General features: G+C 65.7%; 2 protein-coding genes across 3 annotated transcripts; both read left to right on the top strand.

The window, feature by feature from the left end:
- Nucleotides 1-107: 107 nt before the first annotated feature.
- Nucleotides 108-5,684, top strand: RASSF1 (Ras association domain family member 1). The gene is made up of 6 exons (XM_082487676.1): nucleotides 108-389; nucleotides 1,350-1,471; nucleotides 3,982-4,086; nucleotides 4,170-4,464; nucleotides 5,246-5,361; nucleotides 5,470-5,684. The coding sequence occupies exons 1-6, from the start codon at nucleotides 128-130 to the stop codon at nucleotides 5,614-5,616; spliced, it is 1,047 nt and encodes a 348-aa protein (XP_082343802.1). The 5' UTR covers nucleotides 108-127; the 3' UTR covers nucleotides 5,617-5,684.
- A 581-nt stretch (nucleotides 5,685-6,265) lies between these two features.
- Nucleotides 6,266-11,266, top strand: TUSC2 (tumor suppressor 2, mitochondrial calcium regulator). Of its 2 annotated transcripts, XM_082487628.1 has the most exons (4): nucleotides 6,266-6,429; nucleotides 6,745-6,865; nucleotides 8,408-8,850; nucleotides 9,885-11,266. In XM_082487628.1, the coding sequence occupies exons 1-3, from the start codon at nucleotides 6,278-6,280 to the stop codon at nucleotides 8,471-8,473; spliced, it is 339 nt and encodes a 112-aa protein (XP_082343754.1). In that variant the 5' UTR covers nucleotides 6,266-6,277; the 3' UTR covers nucleotides 8,474-8,850; nucleotides 9,885-11,266. The 2 variants fall into 2 exon arrangements, with proteins under 2 accessions (XP_082343754.1, XP_082343753.1); XM_082487627.1 differs by lacking the exons at nucleotides 6,266-6,429; nucleotides 6,745-6,865; nucleotides 8,408-8,850 and adding an exon at nucleotides 8,869-9,581.
- Nucleotides 11,267-13,279: the final 2,013 nt, after the last annotated feature.

Below are 13,279 nucleotides of genomic sequence, written 5' to 3'. Positions count from 1 at the left end.
CCAACTCCTGCCTCAGTTTCCCCCCCGCAGTGTCCGGACGGGGCGGCCCCTCCCGGTCCCCGCCCCGGCCCCATCCCCGGTGCCGGCCCCCGCCCCGCCGCCGCGCAGCGCCCGCGGCCGCCGGGCCATGGAGCTCATCGAGCTGCGGGAGCTGCAGCCGGAGCCGCGGCCGGGCCGGGGCCGCCTGGAACGGACCAACGCTTTGCGCATCAGCCCGGCCCGCCGGCCCGGGCCCGGCCCCGGCCCCGGGGCACACCCCGACCCGCGGCTGACGGCGGTACCGGGCGCCGGACACCGCTTCGAGCCGCGGCGCCGGGGGCTGCACACCTGGTGCGACCTTTGCGGGGACTTCGTCTGGGGCGGCGGCAGGAAGAGCCTCCAGTGCCGCCGTGAGTACCGCGCCGCGCCCCGGGCCTCCCCCCCACCGGCCACCCCCACCGGGCATCCTGCCACTGGGCACCCCACCGGGCGTTCCGGTACCGGGCATCCTGCCACCGGGCACAGGGCGTCCCGGCATCGGGCAGCCCTACCAGGCACCGGTCATCCCGGTACAGAGCACCCCCACCAGGCATCCTGCCACTGGACATGGGCATCCCACCACCAGGCACCCACACCGGCCATCCTGCCACCAGGCACAGGGTGTCCTGGCACCGGCCACCCCCACCAGTCACAGCCATCCCATTACTGGGCACCCCTAACAAGCACCAGGCAGTAGTGGGAACCCCCACCATGCACCACGTGTCCCAGTACTAGGAAGCCCCACAGAGCAGCAGGCATCCCTGTACTGGGCACCTGCACCAGGCACAGGCATCTTGGTACCAATTACCCCCACCAGACATCCCGGTACCAGGCACCCCCACTGGGCATCCCCATACCAGGCACCCCCACTGGCCACCGGGCCTCTGGGCACCAGACACCTGAAGTGGGCACTGGGCATCTCGGCCATCCCCAACTGGCCAGCCCAGGCAGGGAGCACGGGCACCACGGTACTGGCCAGCAGCATGGCACAGCAACCGGTCCCGTGTGGGTGCTGTCCCCCAGGGCCCCAGCACCGGCACAGCACGGGCAGGCATCCGGCACCAGGCGTGGTGGCATCCCAGGCAGTAGGTAGCAGCACCGATAGCGGTGCAGGCAGGAGTACTGGGTACCAGTACTGGCACCACACACCAACCCTTGCCCCACTGGGCACCGGTAAGCCTCCCTGGCACAGCCGCCAAGGCCAGGCCCTGGTGGTGATACTGGCTTCGGTGGGAACACAGCACAAAGCAGCCTGAAATCCCACCAGCTGGATTTGGGGTGCCACTGGATGGGTGGCCCCACTGACCCCCCTGTCCTGTCCTTGTCCCCAGACTGCAGCTTCACCTGCCACTACCGGTGCCGGGCCCTGGTGCGGCTGGACTGCAGCGGCCCCCCAGGTGCCGGCGACGAGGACGATGGCACCGAGCAGGAGCTGGAGAAGGACACCAACGTGGTAGGGCCTGGCCTGTGTCTGCGAGGGAGGGCACGGGTCGGGGGTGGCCAACCTGGGGTCTGCCCGGGCTGGGGATGACTGTGCCATGCTGTGCCGTGTGAGGCCATGTCATGTCATGCCAAACTGTGCTGTGCCACACTTTTTGCCAAGAAAAGTTTGATTTTGCCAAGAAAGGTTGGATTTTGCCAAGAAAGGTGGGACCAGATGATCCTTGAGGTCTCTTCCAACCTGGTATTCTATGATTCTATGCTGTGCTGTGTTGCGCCAGGCTATGCCGTGCTGGGCTACGCTGGGCTGGGCTGGGCTTTGCTGGGCTTTGCCATGCCAGACTGTGCCAAACCATGCTGGGCAGTGCTATGACATGCCAGGCCATGCTGGACTATGCTGGACTGTGGTGTGCCATGCCGGGCTGTGCCATGCCAGGCTGTGCCGGACCATGCTGGGCTGTGCCATACTGGGCTGCGCCATGCCATACCATGCTGTGCCATGCCATGCTAGGCTGTGCCACACCATGCTGGGCTGTGCCATGCTGGCCTGTGCCAAGCCATACTGGGCTGTGCCATGCCATACTGGGCTGTGCCAAGCCATACTGGGCTGTGCCATACTGGGCTGGCCTGGGCTGTGGTGTGCCATGCCGGGCTGTGCCAAGCCATACTGGGCTGGGCTGTGCCGGACCATGCCGTGCCGTGCCCGGGCAGTGCTCGCCGGTCCGGTCCGGGGCACAGGCGGGTTCGGTGTGTGCGGGCGGCGCCGGGCGCGGGTGAACTCACCGCCGGAAGCGGGACCGCGCCGCGCCGCCCCCGGCCCGCGTCAGCCCCACGGGCGGGGCGGGGCCGGAGCGGGAGCGGGGCCGGGGAGCGCGCCGAGCCCAGCCGGGACGGGAGCGCGATAGGCGCCGGGCTGAGCCGAGTCGGGACAGGACCGCGATAGGCACCGGGCTGAGCCAGGACGGGGGACCGGGATAGGAGCGGGCGGAGCCGCGCCGGGACAAGGAGCGGGGCTGCGCTGAGCCGCGCCGGGATCGGGACCGGGAGCGGGCTGAGCCGGGCCCCCGCCCGGGGTCCGGCCGGGCTGGCGCGGGGCCGCGTGTGCCCGTGTGCCCGCGGGGCGGCGGGGCGGGCGGGGCGGGCCGTGTCCGCCGCTGCCGCCGCAGCCGTGACCGTGCCCGTGGCCGGGACGGGGGGCGGCGGCGGGGCCGGGGGCTGCGGGGCGGCGGCGGCGGCGCTGGCGCTGCGGCGGGGCGGCGCGGGGGGCACCGGGGGCAGCACGACCAGCAGCGGCTACTGCAGCCAGGAGGACTCCGACTCCGAGCCCGAGCTCTTCTACACCGCCCGCACCTCCCTCGGCCGCCGCCCGCGCCGCCGCCAGGTCGGTTCCCGGGCCGCCGGCCGTGACGTCATGGGGGACGGGGTGACGTCAGCCGGGGGGGGGGGAGCGCACCCCCCGGGGGCTGGGTGCCGGGGAGCGGGCGAGGGTGGTCCTGGTGCGGGGGAAGTTGGGGGCAAACATGGGGTGAGCGCGATCCTGCTGTGGGGCAGGTGTGGGGCGAGCATGGTCTTGCCGTGGTGTGAGGGGGGGGCGACCATGGCCCTGCCACTGGGGTGAGCGTGGCCGTTGGGTGCTTGCCCAGTTGGATGTGGCACTGTGGGGCAAACGGGGCTTTGCCGCCTGGCACGACCACCCCATGGCCGCCTGGGGCTGCAGCCGCTGCTGGAGGGGGCAAAGGACAGTGCTTGGGGGGTGTCAGGGTGACACCCCCACCCGGGGCAGCCTCACAGCTGTCCCTGTCCCACAGGGACCGCGGCAAGGCCCGGCAGCGCCTGTATGCCGTGGGGTTGCTGTCAGGGCTCGGACCTCCGGGTGCACCCCAGCCCCACGGCGCCGTGGGGACACGTGCGGCTCTGCGCGGCGGCTCCGCGGCCCCACGTAAACACTCATTAGTGGGTGCTGGTGGTGGGGATGCCGAGCCAGGGCGCCTGGGTCCACCCTGTGTGGGGCCGGCACTTTGAAGTGGGGCGCCGGCGGCACAGGTGAGCTGCACCCCTCAGCCCAGCCCTCCTGCCCCAAATCCCGGGGCGTCCCCACGGGCGCCCAGCCTGCCCTGCCGCCTGGGTGCCAGGCTGGCGGCTGCCAGCGCTCTGCCTCGGGGACATTGCTCTGATCTGGGGTGCTGGGAGGGGACACCCAGCCCCAGGGTGTCCTCGCGGCAGGTTCACCCATCCCTGCAGCCTCAGGGACGAGGGCTGCGGTGGGGGGTGGTGGTGGTGGTGGCCAGTGCTGATATCCCCAGAGCAGGGCTGGGGCTGCGGTGAGGTCAGCCGTGCTTCCCCAGCACAGCCCAGCTCAGCGCCAGCTGGGCTGATGCAACCCCACGCAACCGCCTGTGCGTGTGTCAGCCGGTGTTTCGGTGCAGGCTGGGGGTTGACAAGACGCCAGGGCGGGCAGAGGGGTGTCTCCCATGTCCCCCTCTTCCGGCAGCAGTGCTGCTCATCCTGGGTGCTGTCGTGCAGGATGAGCCCAGCGAGTGGGAGAAGGCAGAGCTGGACCAGGCGCAGGTGGAGCAGCGGATCAAGGAGTACAACAGCCAGATCAACAGCAACCTCTTCATGAGCCTGGTACGGGGATGGTGCAGGGCTAGGGTGGGTCATGGCACCCTGCCCTGGCCCCGCTCACCCCCTCCCCCGCTGGTGTCTCCCAGAACAAGGATGGCTCCTACACCGGCTTCATCAAGGTGCAGCTGAAGTTGGTGCGCCCCGTCTCGGTGCCGGCCACCAAGCGGGTCCCCTCCCTGCATGCGGGGCGGCCGGGGCCGCGTGCCCAGGGGGTGAAGCGCCGCACGTCCTTCTACCTGCCCAAGGGGACCGTCAAGCACCTGCACATCCTCTCACACACCCGCGCCAGCGAGGTCATCGACGCCCTCCTGCGCAAGTTCACCGTCGTCGACAACCCCCGCAAGTTCGCTCTCTTTGAGAGGTCTGAGAAGGATGAGCAAGGTAGCGTCCTGGGGTGGCCCTGTACCCATAACGGTGGCTGTGTCCTGTGGTGGCAGCTTCCCCTGGGTGGGGGCGGCCCCATGGTGGCAATGTCCCTGGGGTGGTGGTGTCCCCATGGTGGTCATGTCCCCTGTGGTGGCAGCATCCCCCTGGTGGTGGTGTCCCTCATGGCAGTGGGTGTGTCGCCTGTGGTGGCAGCATCCCCATGGCAGTGGTGTCCCCCATGGCGGTAGTGTCCTCCCTGGTAGTCATGTCCCCATAGTGGCAGCTTCCCCTGGGCAGCAGCATCCCCTTTGGTGGCAGCATCCCTGTTATGGTGGTATCCCCTTTGGTGACAGTGTCCCCAGTGGCTGGGGGGGTGTCCCCTATGGTGGCAGTGACCCGATGGTGATGTCCCCATAGTGGTGGCATCCCCATGGCAGCAGCACCCCCATGGTGTCAGTACCCCTGTAGCAGCAGTCTCCCCTGTGACACGGGTGTCCCCATAGTGGCAGCATCTCTGTAGCAGTGGTATCCTCCTTTGGTAGCAGTGTTCCCTGTCACCATGGGCGTGGTCCCCCATAGCAGCAGTGTCCTCCATGGCAGTGGTGTCCCCCGTAGTGGTGATGTCCCCATAGCAGCAGCATCCCTGTAGTGGCAGCATCCCTGTAGCAGTGGTATCGCCCTTGGTAGCAGTGTCCCCTGCCTTCCGTGGCAGTGGTGTCCCCATAGTGGCGGTGTCACCATGGCGGTGATGTCCCCGTGGCGGTGTCCCCGCCCTGACACGTGGCCGCTGTTGCAGTGTACCTGCGGAAGCTGGCCGACGAGGAGCAGCCGCTGCGGCTGCGGCTGCTGGCCGGCCCCAGCGAGAAGGTGCTCAGCTTCGTCCTGAAGGAGAACGAGACCGGGGAGGTGAACGTGAGTGCGGGGACGGGGAGGGGACTGGCACCCACACCCCCCGGGGGACGTGGCCGTGGCGGGGGGGACGCCATGTCCCCGTTGCCATGGCAGCCCGTCTGCCCGCAGTGGGACGCCTTCACGCTGCCGGAGCTGCACAACTTCCTGCGCATCCTGCAGCGGGAGGAGGAGGAGCACGTGCGCCGGCTGCGGCACCGCTACGCCCGCTGCCGCCAGAAGATGCAGGAAGCGCTGGCCACGCGCACGCCGGGGTGACCACGCCGCCTGTCCCCGCGGCCAGCCAGCGCGCCGGGACCCTCGCCCGCCGGCGGGTGGGGGCACCGGGGAGGGGGGTGGAATGGGGCACCCCGGGACCCACCGGGCCGTCGCAGCCCCCATGGGGCTGGCCCGGGGAGTGAGGGTCCCCACGGGAGTGGGTGTCCCCGCGGGGGGCGGGTGTCCCCAGGGGAGTGGGTGTCCCCAAGGAGCGTGAGCGTCCCCTGGGGGAAGCAGGGCGTTGAGCACCAATAAAGGCATCTTGGTGACGAGGCCTGGCCTGCGGCGTGTCCTTGGCGGGGAGGCCCGGGGCGGGCTGGGCTGGGGTGGGAAGAGGCACGAACACCCACCGGGCCGCGGGTGATGCGGCCGCCGCGGGGCTCGAACCCGCGTCCCCAGCGCTCCCGCCGGCGGCAGGCGGGGAGGCGGGCACGCCCCGCGCCGCTCTCACGTGACGCGGGCACCTTTCTCCCGCCCTCCCTGGTCACGTGTGGGGGGCAGCGCGGGTGCCGGAAGTGTCGCAGCGCGGCGGCGCGGGGCACGTAGGGAGGCGGTCGGTCGGTGTCGCCGGGAGGCTCCGGGCCGCTTCCCCGCTGCCCCCCTTCCCTCCCCTTCCCCCCCCCCCCCCCTCAGCCCCGCTCCCGCCGCCCCCGCCGCCGCCATGGGCACCAGCGGCTCCAAGTCGCGGGGGCTGTGGCCCTTCGCCTCCCCGGCGGCGGGCGGCGGCGGCGCCGAGGGCCCCGGCGGGCAGCAGGCCCTGGCCCGGGCGCGGGCCGCGCGCGCCGCCACCCCCTTCGTCTTCACACGCCGCGGGTGAGAGGCCGAAGAGGGAGGGAGGGAGGGAGGGAGGGGGGCGGTTGCCATGACAGCTGGGGCGGGCTCCGCTGCTGGGTCGGTCCAGGCCTGCCCGAGCAGCGGCACCGGCGTGGCGGGGTGGGGGACAACGCAGGCCCTAGTCTTCCGCGGGGCGCCGGCGGAGGAGAGGGCAGCTCCCGGTGGTCGCCGCAGCCCTCGCAGGGCTGGTGGTGGCGGCCTGCTCCGGCTGCCTGCCCTGCCCTGCTCGGGGCGCGGGAAGCCGGCAGCTGTTGTCAGGCTCTTACCTACCCACCTCCCCTCTGCTCTCGGCAGCTCCATGTATTACGATGAGGATGGGGATCTCGCCCATGAGTTCTACGAGGAGACAATCGTTACCAAGAATGGGAGGAAGCGCGCCAAGCTGAAGAGGATACACAAGAACCTGATACCTCAGGTAGTGTGTGGGGAAGGGTGGGTGATAGTGAATCCCAAAGTGCCATGGTGACAGCTGAAGTCCCAGCTTTGCCTTCTCCCCTGGGGCATCATCTTGTTGGGAAGGCGAAGGCTTTCTGCTCACCCTGCCTTGGGGTCATGGCTCCTGTGTGTCCTGACTCACACCCATGTCACCTAGTGAGGCTGTGGCAGAAGAAGGAGAGCTGGTGGCACCCTCCAGCGCCCCTTTCCAGAGAGAAACAGTGCCTCAGCGCCAGGCTGGGGAAGATAGCTCAGCTGAGTGTGTGTTGTGGGGCGCAGAGTGCCAGGCAGCTGTGCACTGCTGCGGTGTCCCATCACTGACCACCTTCCCCAGGGCATGGAGTGTTGCACTTGCTCAATTGATGTCACATCACTGTGGAGGGCCAGGCCCTGGCTTCGGGAGCAGCAGTCAAAGCACACTCCCCCCAGCTGCTCAGTGGTGACAGTGTTTTTGACAGCTATGTGTTTTGCATCTCAGTGCAAAAGTCTCCTATTAAGCCACTGAGGTGAAGCCGGGCAGCAGCTGGGCCACCAATTAAGGGTCTCGGTGCAGGAGAAAGATAGCCCGCATTGTAGGGAAGTTTCTGGGGGCCTAACTGGAGAAGAGGGAGCATCAAACCAGGGCTGGAGAGAGACCCTGCAGGAGTCTTTTTTAAATATGCAAAAAGGCATGGCTCTAGCAAGCACCTGGTGTGCTCCGAGGGGTGAGCAGTCCCTCAGAGGGATGGGATCTGTCTGAGTACTGTGCAGACAGTTATGGGGGAGGGGAGAATTTGCCACTGCTCCCCAAGCTGGGGTTCTTGCAGAGGCAGACTGTCTCCTAACTGTCCTCACTGTGTGTTGACACCACGCGGCTGGAAAGCTCGGCTGAGCCAGAGACAGCAAACACCGGCACTAAATAGCCCTTTGCTAGCCCAGGCTTTTCTCTGGCTCTGTGAGTCCAGGCCCATCCCTGAGCCTCCCCTCCACCCCCAGCCCCCCACCTGCCATCGGGTCGTCCCGGTGCTGTAACAGGAGAAGGCTTGGACGGAGCATGGGAAAGGCGCCTGTAGCTGGCGTGGAAGGAGCGTGCATTCAGCAGCCTCCCCTCTGGATAGAAAGCTGCTTTTCTTGTCCGCCAGCTGCCCTGACTGCTTTCTCTCAGAGAGCTCTTTTCATTCTTTTAAATCCCGTGAATGAAAGGTGCCGGATGAAAAGCCCAGACGGCCAATATCTGCCAGTCACGCACCAGCTGCTGCACGGGCAGTGCCTGGCAGAGCAGCTCCCTCCTTTCTCGCTCTGCTGAGCTCCAAACCCGCCATGTGTGGCCGCCAGCCATGCCGCCCTCGGCTCTCCAGGGACGAGTTCGAAGGGCAAAGTACTTTCACTTTGCGTGCTGCTGTTCAGGCATACCTGGTGTCACAGCAGCCTTAGGGACTCCTGTTCCTCGAGGGCACGGTGTCCTCTGTCGTACGGGGTGACTTGCAGGGCTTGGGGCTGTTGTTTGGTGGTCTCCTCTGCTCACCACTGACTCTTCTTTCAGGGCATAGTGAAACTAGAGCACCCTCGCATTCACGTGGATTTCCCGGTGATCATCTGCGAGGTGTGAGTCGCCAGACGTTGCTGCCTGCGGGCAGGAGGCCCTGTCCCACCGTCCCCAGCCTCACCAGGCGAGGCTGCGTTGTGTTCCCACCTGAAGAGGACTCTGGGCACGTGGCGGGGACAGTGGCTCACCCCTCGCCCGGAGGTGAGACGGGACGGAGCAGGCTGGGCTGGGCTTGGCTAGCGCTCCTCGCAGGAGATGGGTGACCTTGTGCAACAACTGCTTACAAACATCCTCGCTTGAGTCAGAAGACTAAAATACCTTTTGTAGCCTCTAGCCGATGTTTGATGGGTAACTGGAACTGCAAGTGAGCTGCTGTGTTTGAGCTGTTAAAGGGAGAGCGAGCCTGCACTTCTCACCAGACAAAATCCCCCGCTTCTCAGGTATGTGGCCTAGGGAGAGCCAGGCCAAGGTAATGCGCTGTCTGGGGCCCTGACATCCCTTGGGCCCGGCGGTTAGATGGCCAGTGTTGCAGTGTGTTGCTGGACACGGGTGTTACATGATGCTCCCCTGGATGGGTCCGTTGATGGAGGATAAATGGGGCAGGCTGGGGGGGTCAATCTCGAAGCACATTTGGCTGGCTGCTGTGCTCCTCTTGGGAAGGGGATGGAGATCAGATGCCACTATCTTGGACCTCGGTCTCTTCCCCCAGTGCGTTTCCCCACTTATGCCGGCTCTGGGGATGTTGGCTTCGCTGCTGCCTGAAATCCCTCTGCCTGCAGGAGATCTCTGCCGTCCACGGCCGCCACTGGTGGCAGCAAGGTCCCTAGCTCTGCAGCGGACTTGCCTCCCCTGTTAGCAAGCTGGCTCCTGCCGAGCGCTGTCCCTCGCCTGCTGCGGCACCAGGCTGCTGGGCAAGGGGTCTCCTTGTAAGGTCCTCGTCCCCAGCTCCTGTCTTGAACATACCTCCTGGTGGGGTGGGCCTTGACAGAGCTGAGCAGGAAGGAAATCATCTCTTTCCTCCTTGTCCCCTGAAAACAATCGATCGGTGCGCCTGCCCTGGCTTGGAAATCTCCCTGGTGATGTGAGCTACGGTTCCTCCCGCGTCCCAGCTGGCGGCAGGAGGAGAAATGCAATGCACTTTAAAGGGAGGCTTTCTGCTCCGTCTCGGAAGGTCCTGCTCTTTTTCTCCTCTTTCCTCCCACTTGAGAAGGTCGGGGTCACCTCGGCAGCACCAAAAAATCTCTCACCCCTGTGTGCGGGCCCTGGGGCGCCGAGCCAGCCGCTGCAGGGCTGGGGAAAGGCCTGATCCATGCTGCGCCTCACCAGCGCTGGAAGCCACTGCCTCCCTGCTCGGCTGCCACCGAACCGGGCAGGCAGAGGAGGACCGGCCGTGGGGCGGCGGGCACAGCTTTAAACTGGGTCAGAGCCTGCTCGCCGCAGCAGCCAGCTCGGCTTTCCTCCTCTTTCGTTCCAGAACTTATTTACTTTCTAAGCACTTCAGACGTTCGCTACCTCGATTTTTAATTTAAGCCGCTGGCACTTGGCTGCCAGCCTTGTCGGTGTCTACGTTGGATGTATCCATCCCCGCGCCTGCTGAGAGCCGCCTGGGCGCGGGGCCACATTCCCGGCTTCGGGGAGATAACAGCGGCGTGGCTGTTGCCGTCTTCCTGTCACCACCTCTTCCTTCTGCGTCCCCCCACCCGCTGTTCCCATCGACAGGAGCGAGCACGGAGGGCGAAGTACAGAGGGTGAAGCGGATGTGCTGGCTGCCGCCGGGCAGGGAAGCAGGCAGGGCTGGGCAGGGCTCCGGCAGGGAGCTTGTCTACACTGTGATGCTGGGCGCTTCTTTCAACATCTTTTGTTCTCCTGCTTGCTTGAAAGAGTCTTGTCTTAAAACAATCCCCCCCACTGAAGTGTTTCTTATTCGCACCACCTGCTCTCAAGTTTCTCCCGGGCTGGATCTCCCTGGGAAGGGTGTCCCTCGGGCTCTGGAGGAGAGCAGGAGCTGCTGTCCCCAGGAGGAGGAGAGAAAGCTGTGGTCTGGCTGTCTGTACTGCCTTGACCTGCTGCTGTCCGAGGGCGTGGGAAGCTGCACCGAACCTGCCTCGGGTACCCGGGGAAGGCGGAGGAGGAGTGGGGAGGGGACCGGTGCCGTTTCCCTGCCCGGACTGGGAGCCCCTTGCCTGGCTGCTGGCCAAAAATCTGCTGACGAGGCAGGGCCCGTACCCCGCGGGGAGGCGGGGCGGGGGGGGGGGGGCAGAGACGGAGACCGGCTTAGCGAGGATGCTTTTGTCCTCCCTGACAGGCTGCCCACCCTTCCCCCAGGGCGTCAAACGTGCTTCCCCAAAAAAACATGCTTTCTCCCACCCCGCCATGTCACCCGAGCGGCAGCAAACCTCTGCAGGCTGCCAACAAGCTGCGTCCTGCCCCCCTTCTTCCCAGGCTGGTCCCTGGAGCAGCCAACCCCTTCCACCACCACCCCCAGACCCCCTCCCTGCCACCAGCCTCCAGCCCTCCTGCGGCAGCAGGGCCTTGGGAGCACCCGTAGGGATCTTAAAAATGTGAAGGTCGCTGTAAATAGTATCTGTGTCCACTGTGGTGTTGGAGCAAGCAAAAAAAAAAAAATAAGGAAAGATTTCCTTTTGATTCTTTTTTTCTTTTTTTTTAATGATTTCTGTGCGACGTGTTTTTCCCGTGTGGATGTGTAGCCGAAACATACTCACCAACACTAGGCTCCTTGCTCCTCTAGCGTGTGGGTAGGACCCATGGGTTTGGGAAACGTACACTATTTATGGTCCTTCCTCCCAGTGCATCTGTCCACTTTTGTTAAATTTCAATAAAATTATTTGTAGAGCCCGCAAGTCCAAGAGCTGTCTTACTGGAGAGGGTGGGTGGGTGAGTGGCTGTGCCCCTGGGTGGAAGAAGATGTTGGAGAGCCGAGGGGAGGTGGGCTTTGCTGTGCCAGTCTGTTTGCTGCTGGCGCTCTGAGCCCCCTGTTTTTTTGAGAGGGGGTGTCAGCGCACACGTGGCTGAACTGGTGGTGAAGGGGCCGTGAGTGTCGGCCGTTTCCAGGTGCTCCAGTTTGTCAAGCAGCGCTAGCAGGAGTTGGTGACTTTGTTGGACTGTGACTCTGCTTGTAGCTGCTGTGAGATCCTTTAAATATAAAACTAAAATGTGTTTATATAAATATATTTAATTTTCTTGTTCAGCTCAGTGGTGCTGGAGCTCAGGCCCCTCTCCCCGTCCATGTGGGGAGGGAGATCTGGAGGGACCTGGGCGTCAGCAAGGGACCCGGGTGTCGTGGGAGGGGGAGGATCTGCCTGTCTGCTCCTTCATCGCCTGCCTGGCCAAATCAGCGTCTCATTAATCACCAGAGCCTGACGACTTTCTCGGACCCGGTTGACCCTGTGCTGGGACGCTGCCCGTCCCCCCGAGTGGTGCCGGCTGCCTGTGGGGCGAGTGTGATCTCACTTTGTGCCCCCTGGCCGTCCTGCAAATGTTTTCCTGTGGCCGCCGACACCTCTCATCATTTCCTCCGCGCAAGCCGGCTCGGAAACGAGCCGCTGACGAAAGCTGTAATGAGAGTGAGTGGTGCGGCATGTCCTGCCAGCACTTCGGCTTGCGGAGGACGAGGCGCTGGGATTTTTGCCTGGTGATCCATAGGGGTCCCAGCTCCAGGAGGGACACATCGTGGTGGCCTCGAGGGGGACTGGGCGGCTGCGTGGGGTGTTATGGCTTGGGGAGGTCAAACAAGGCGATGGCTGTGGCTCACTGGCCCTGTGAGCAGCTCAGTGTCTGCCGGGGACACCCCAGTCCCCCTCCTGTCACCCATGGGGCAGGGCTGTGCCTGCAGCCCCCCCGGGGCAGGGGTGGGTGCTGACCTCCCTTCCTGGCCCCATGGCCACTGCGTCCCCAAGCTGATCTCTCACACCTTGCCCGGACCTGTCCGGCATGAGCGGATGTGACTAACGCCCCGTTATCCGGCATCCATGAGGGATTCGCAGCCACCCGCCCCACGCCCCTCTCCGCTCGTGTCCAGCTGGGAACGGCTTAGCATCATCTCACGCTCAGCGGGGCGAAATGAGAGAGGGGAGGCTGGATCTGTCCGGCTGCCTCTTCCCAAAATCCAGGGTCTTCCCCGTGGGAAGGGAGGAGGGAAACCAAAGCAGGCGATGCCGAGCAAGAAGCTGCGTTGCGTTGAGGACTTCCAGCCCTTCCGGCAGCGGAAAGCTGTGTGTGACCCCTCCAGTCACCCCGCTGCCGGCGGGGCTGGTTACCTTCAGCGCACGAGGCTGCAGAGGATGGAAAATTTTAGGCGTTTCTGCTGCCAACGAAGGGAGCCTGTTTACTGCCCGGAGGGGAAGGGCAGCGCCCGCTGGCGCTGGGATTTCTTGGCTCCCCGAAATCTCTCCCCGAGGGTTTTGGCAGCCAACGCCCAGCCCATCCTTGCCCCTCTCCTGGCCGGTGCCCGGCGCTGCCCGCAGGGCAGTCCAAGCCATGGGGTGCAGCCCGGATTCAGAGTGGCCAGCCTGGACACTGTGCCCGTCCCCAGCGGTACTGTCCCCCTCTCGGTGGGAGCTTCACCGTGAAAGCTGGTGCCCAAGCGGGTCCCACTAACTGGAGCCATCTGTGGGTGCCGGCGTCCCTGGGCTTGGCACGACCGGCACCGGGAGCCGGCACCGAACAATGCTGGGCTCGGCGCTCCCACCCTCTCCCCGGGGAGCTGGCGGGCAGCTGGGGAGCGCTTCCGCAGATTCAGCCCCGCTTCCTTCCCCCCACCGGCCCCGGCACACCCTCGCGCTCCAGCCCCAGCGCTTCCTCCACGGGGACACCCCGATGGCCCCCGGCCCTGGCTGGAGCGGGCAGGGG

The sequence above is a fragment of the Vanellus vanellus genome (assembly GCF_965231255.1).
Source record: "Vanellus vanellus genome assembly, chromosome: 9".
In the NCBI taxonomy this organism is placed as follows: Eukaryota; Metazoa; Chordata; class Aves; order Charadriiformes; family Charadriidae; genus Vanellus; species Vanellus vanellus.
This window is presented reverse-complemented; position numbering and strand designations above follow the sequence as displayed.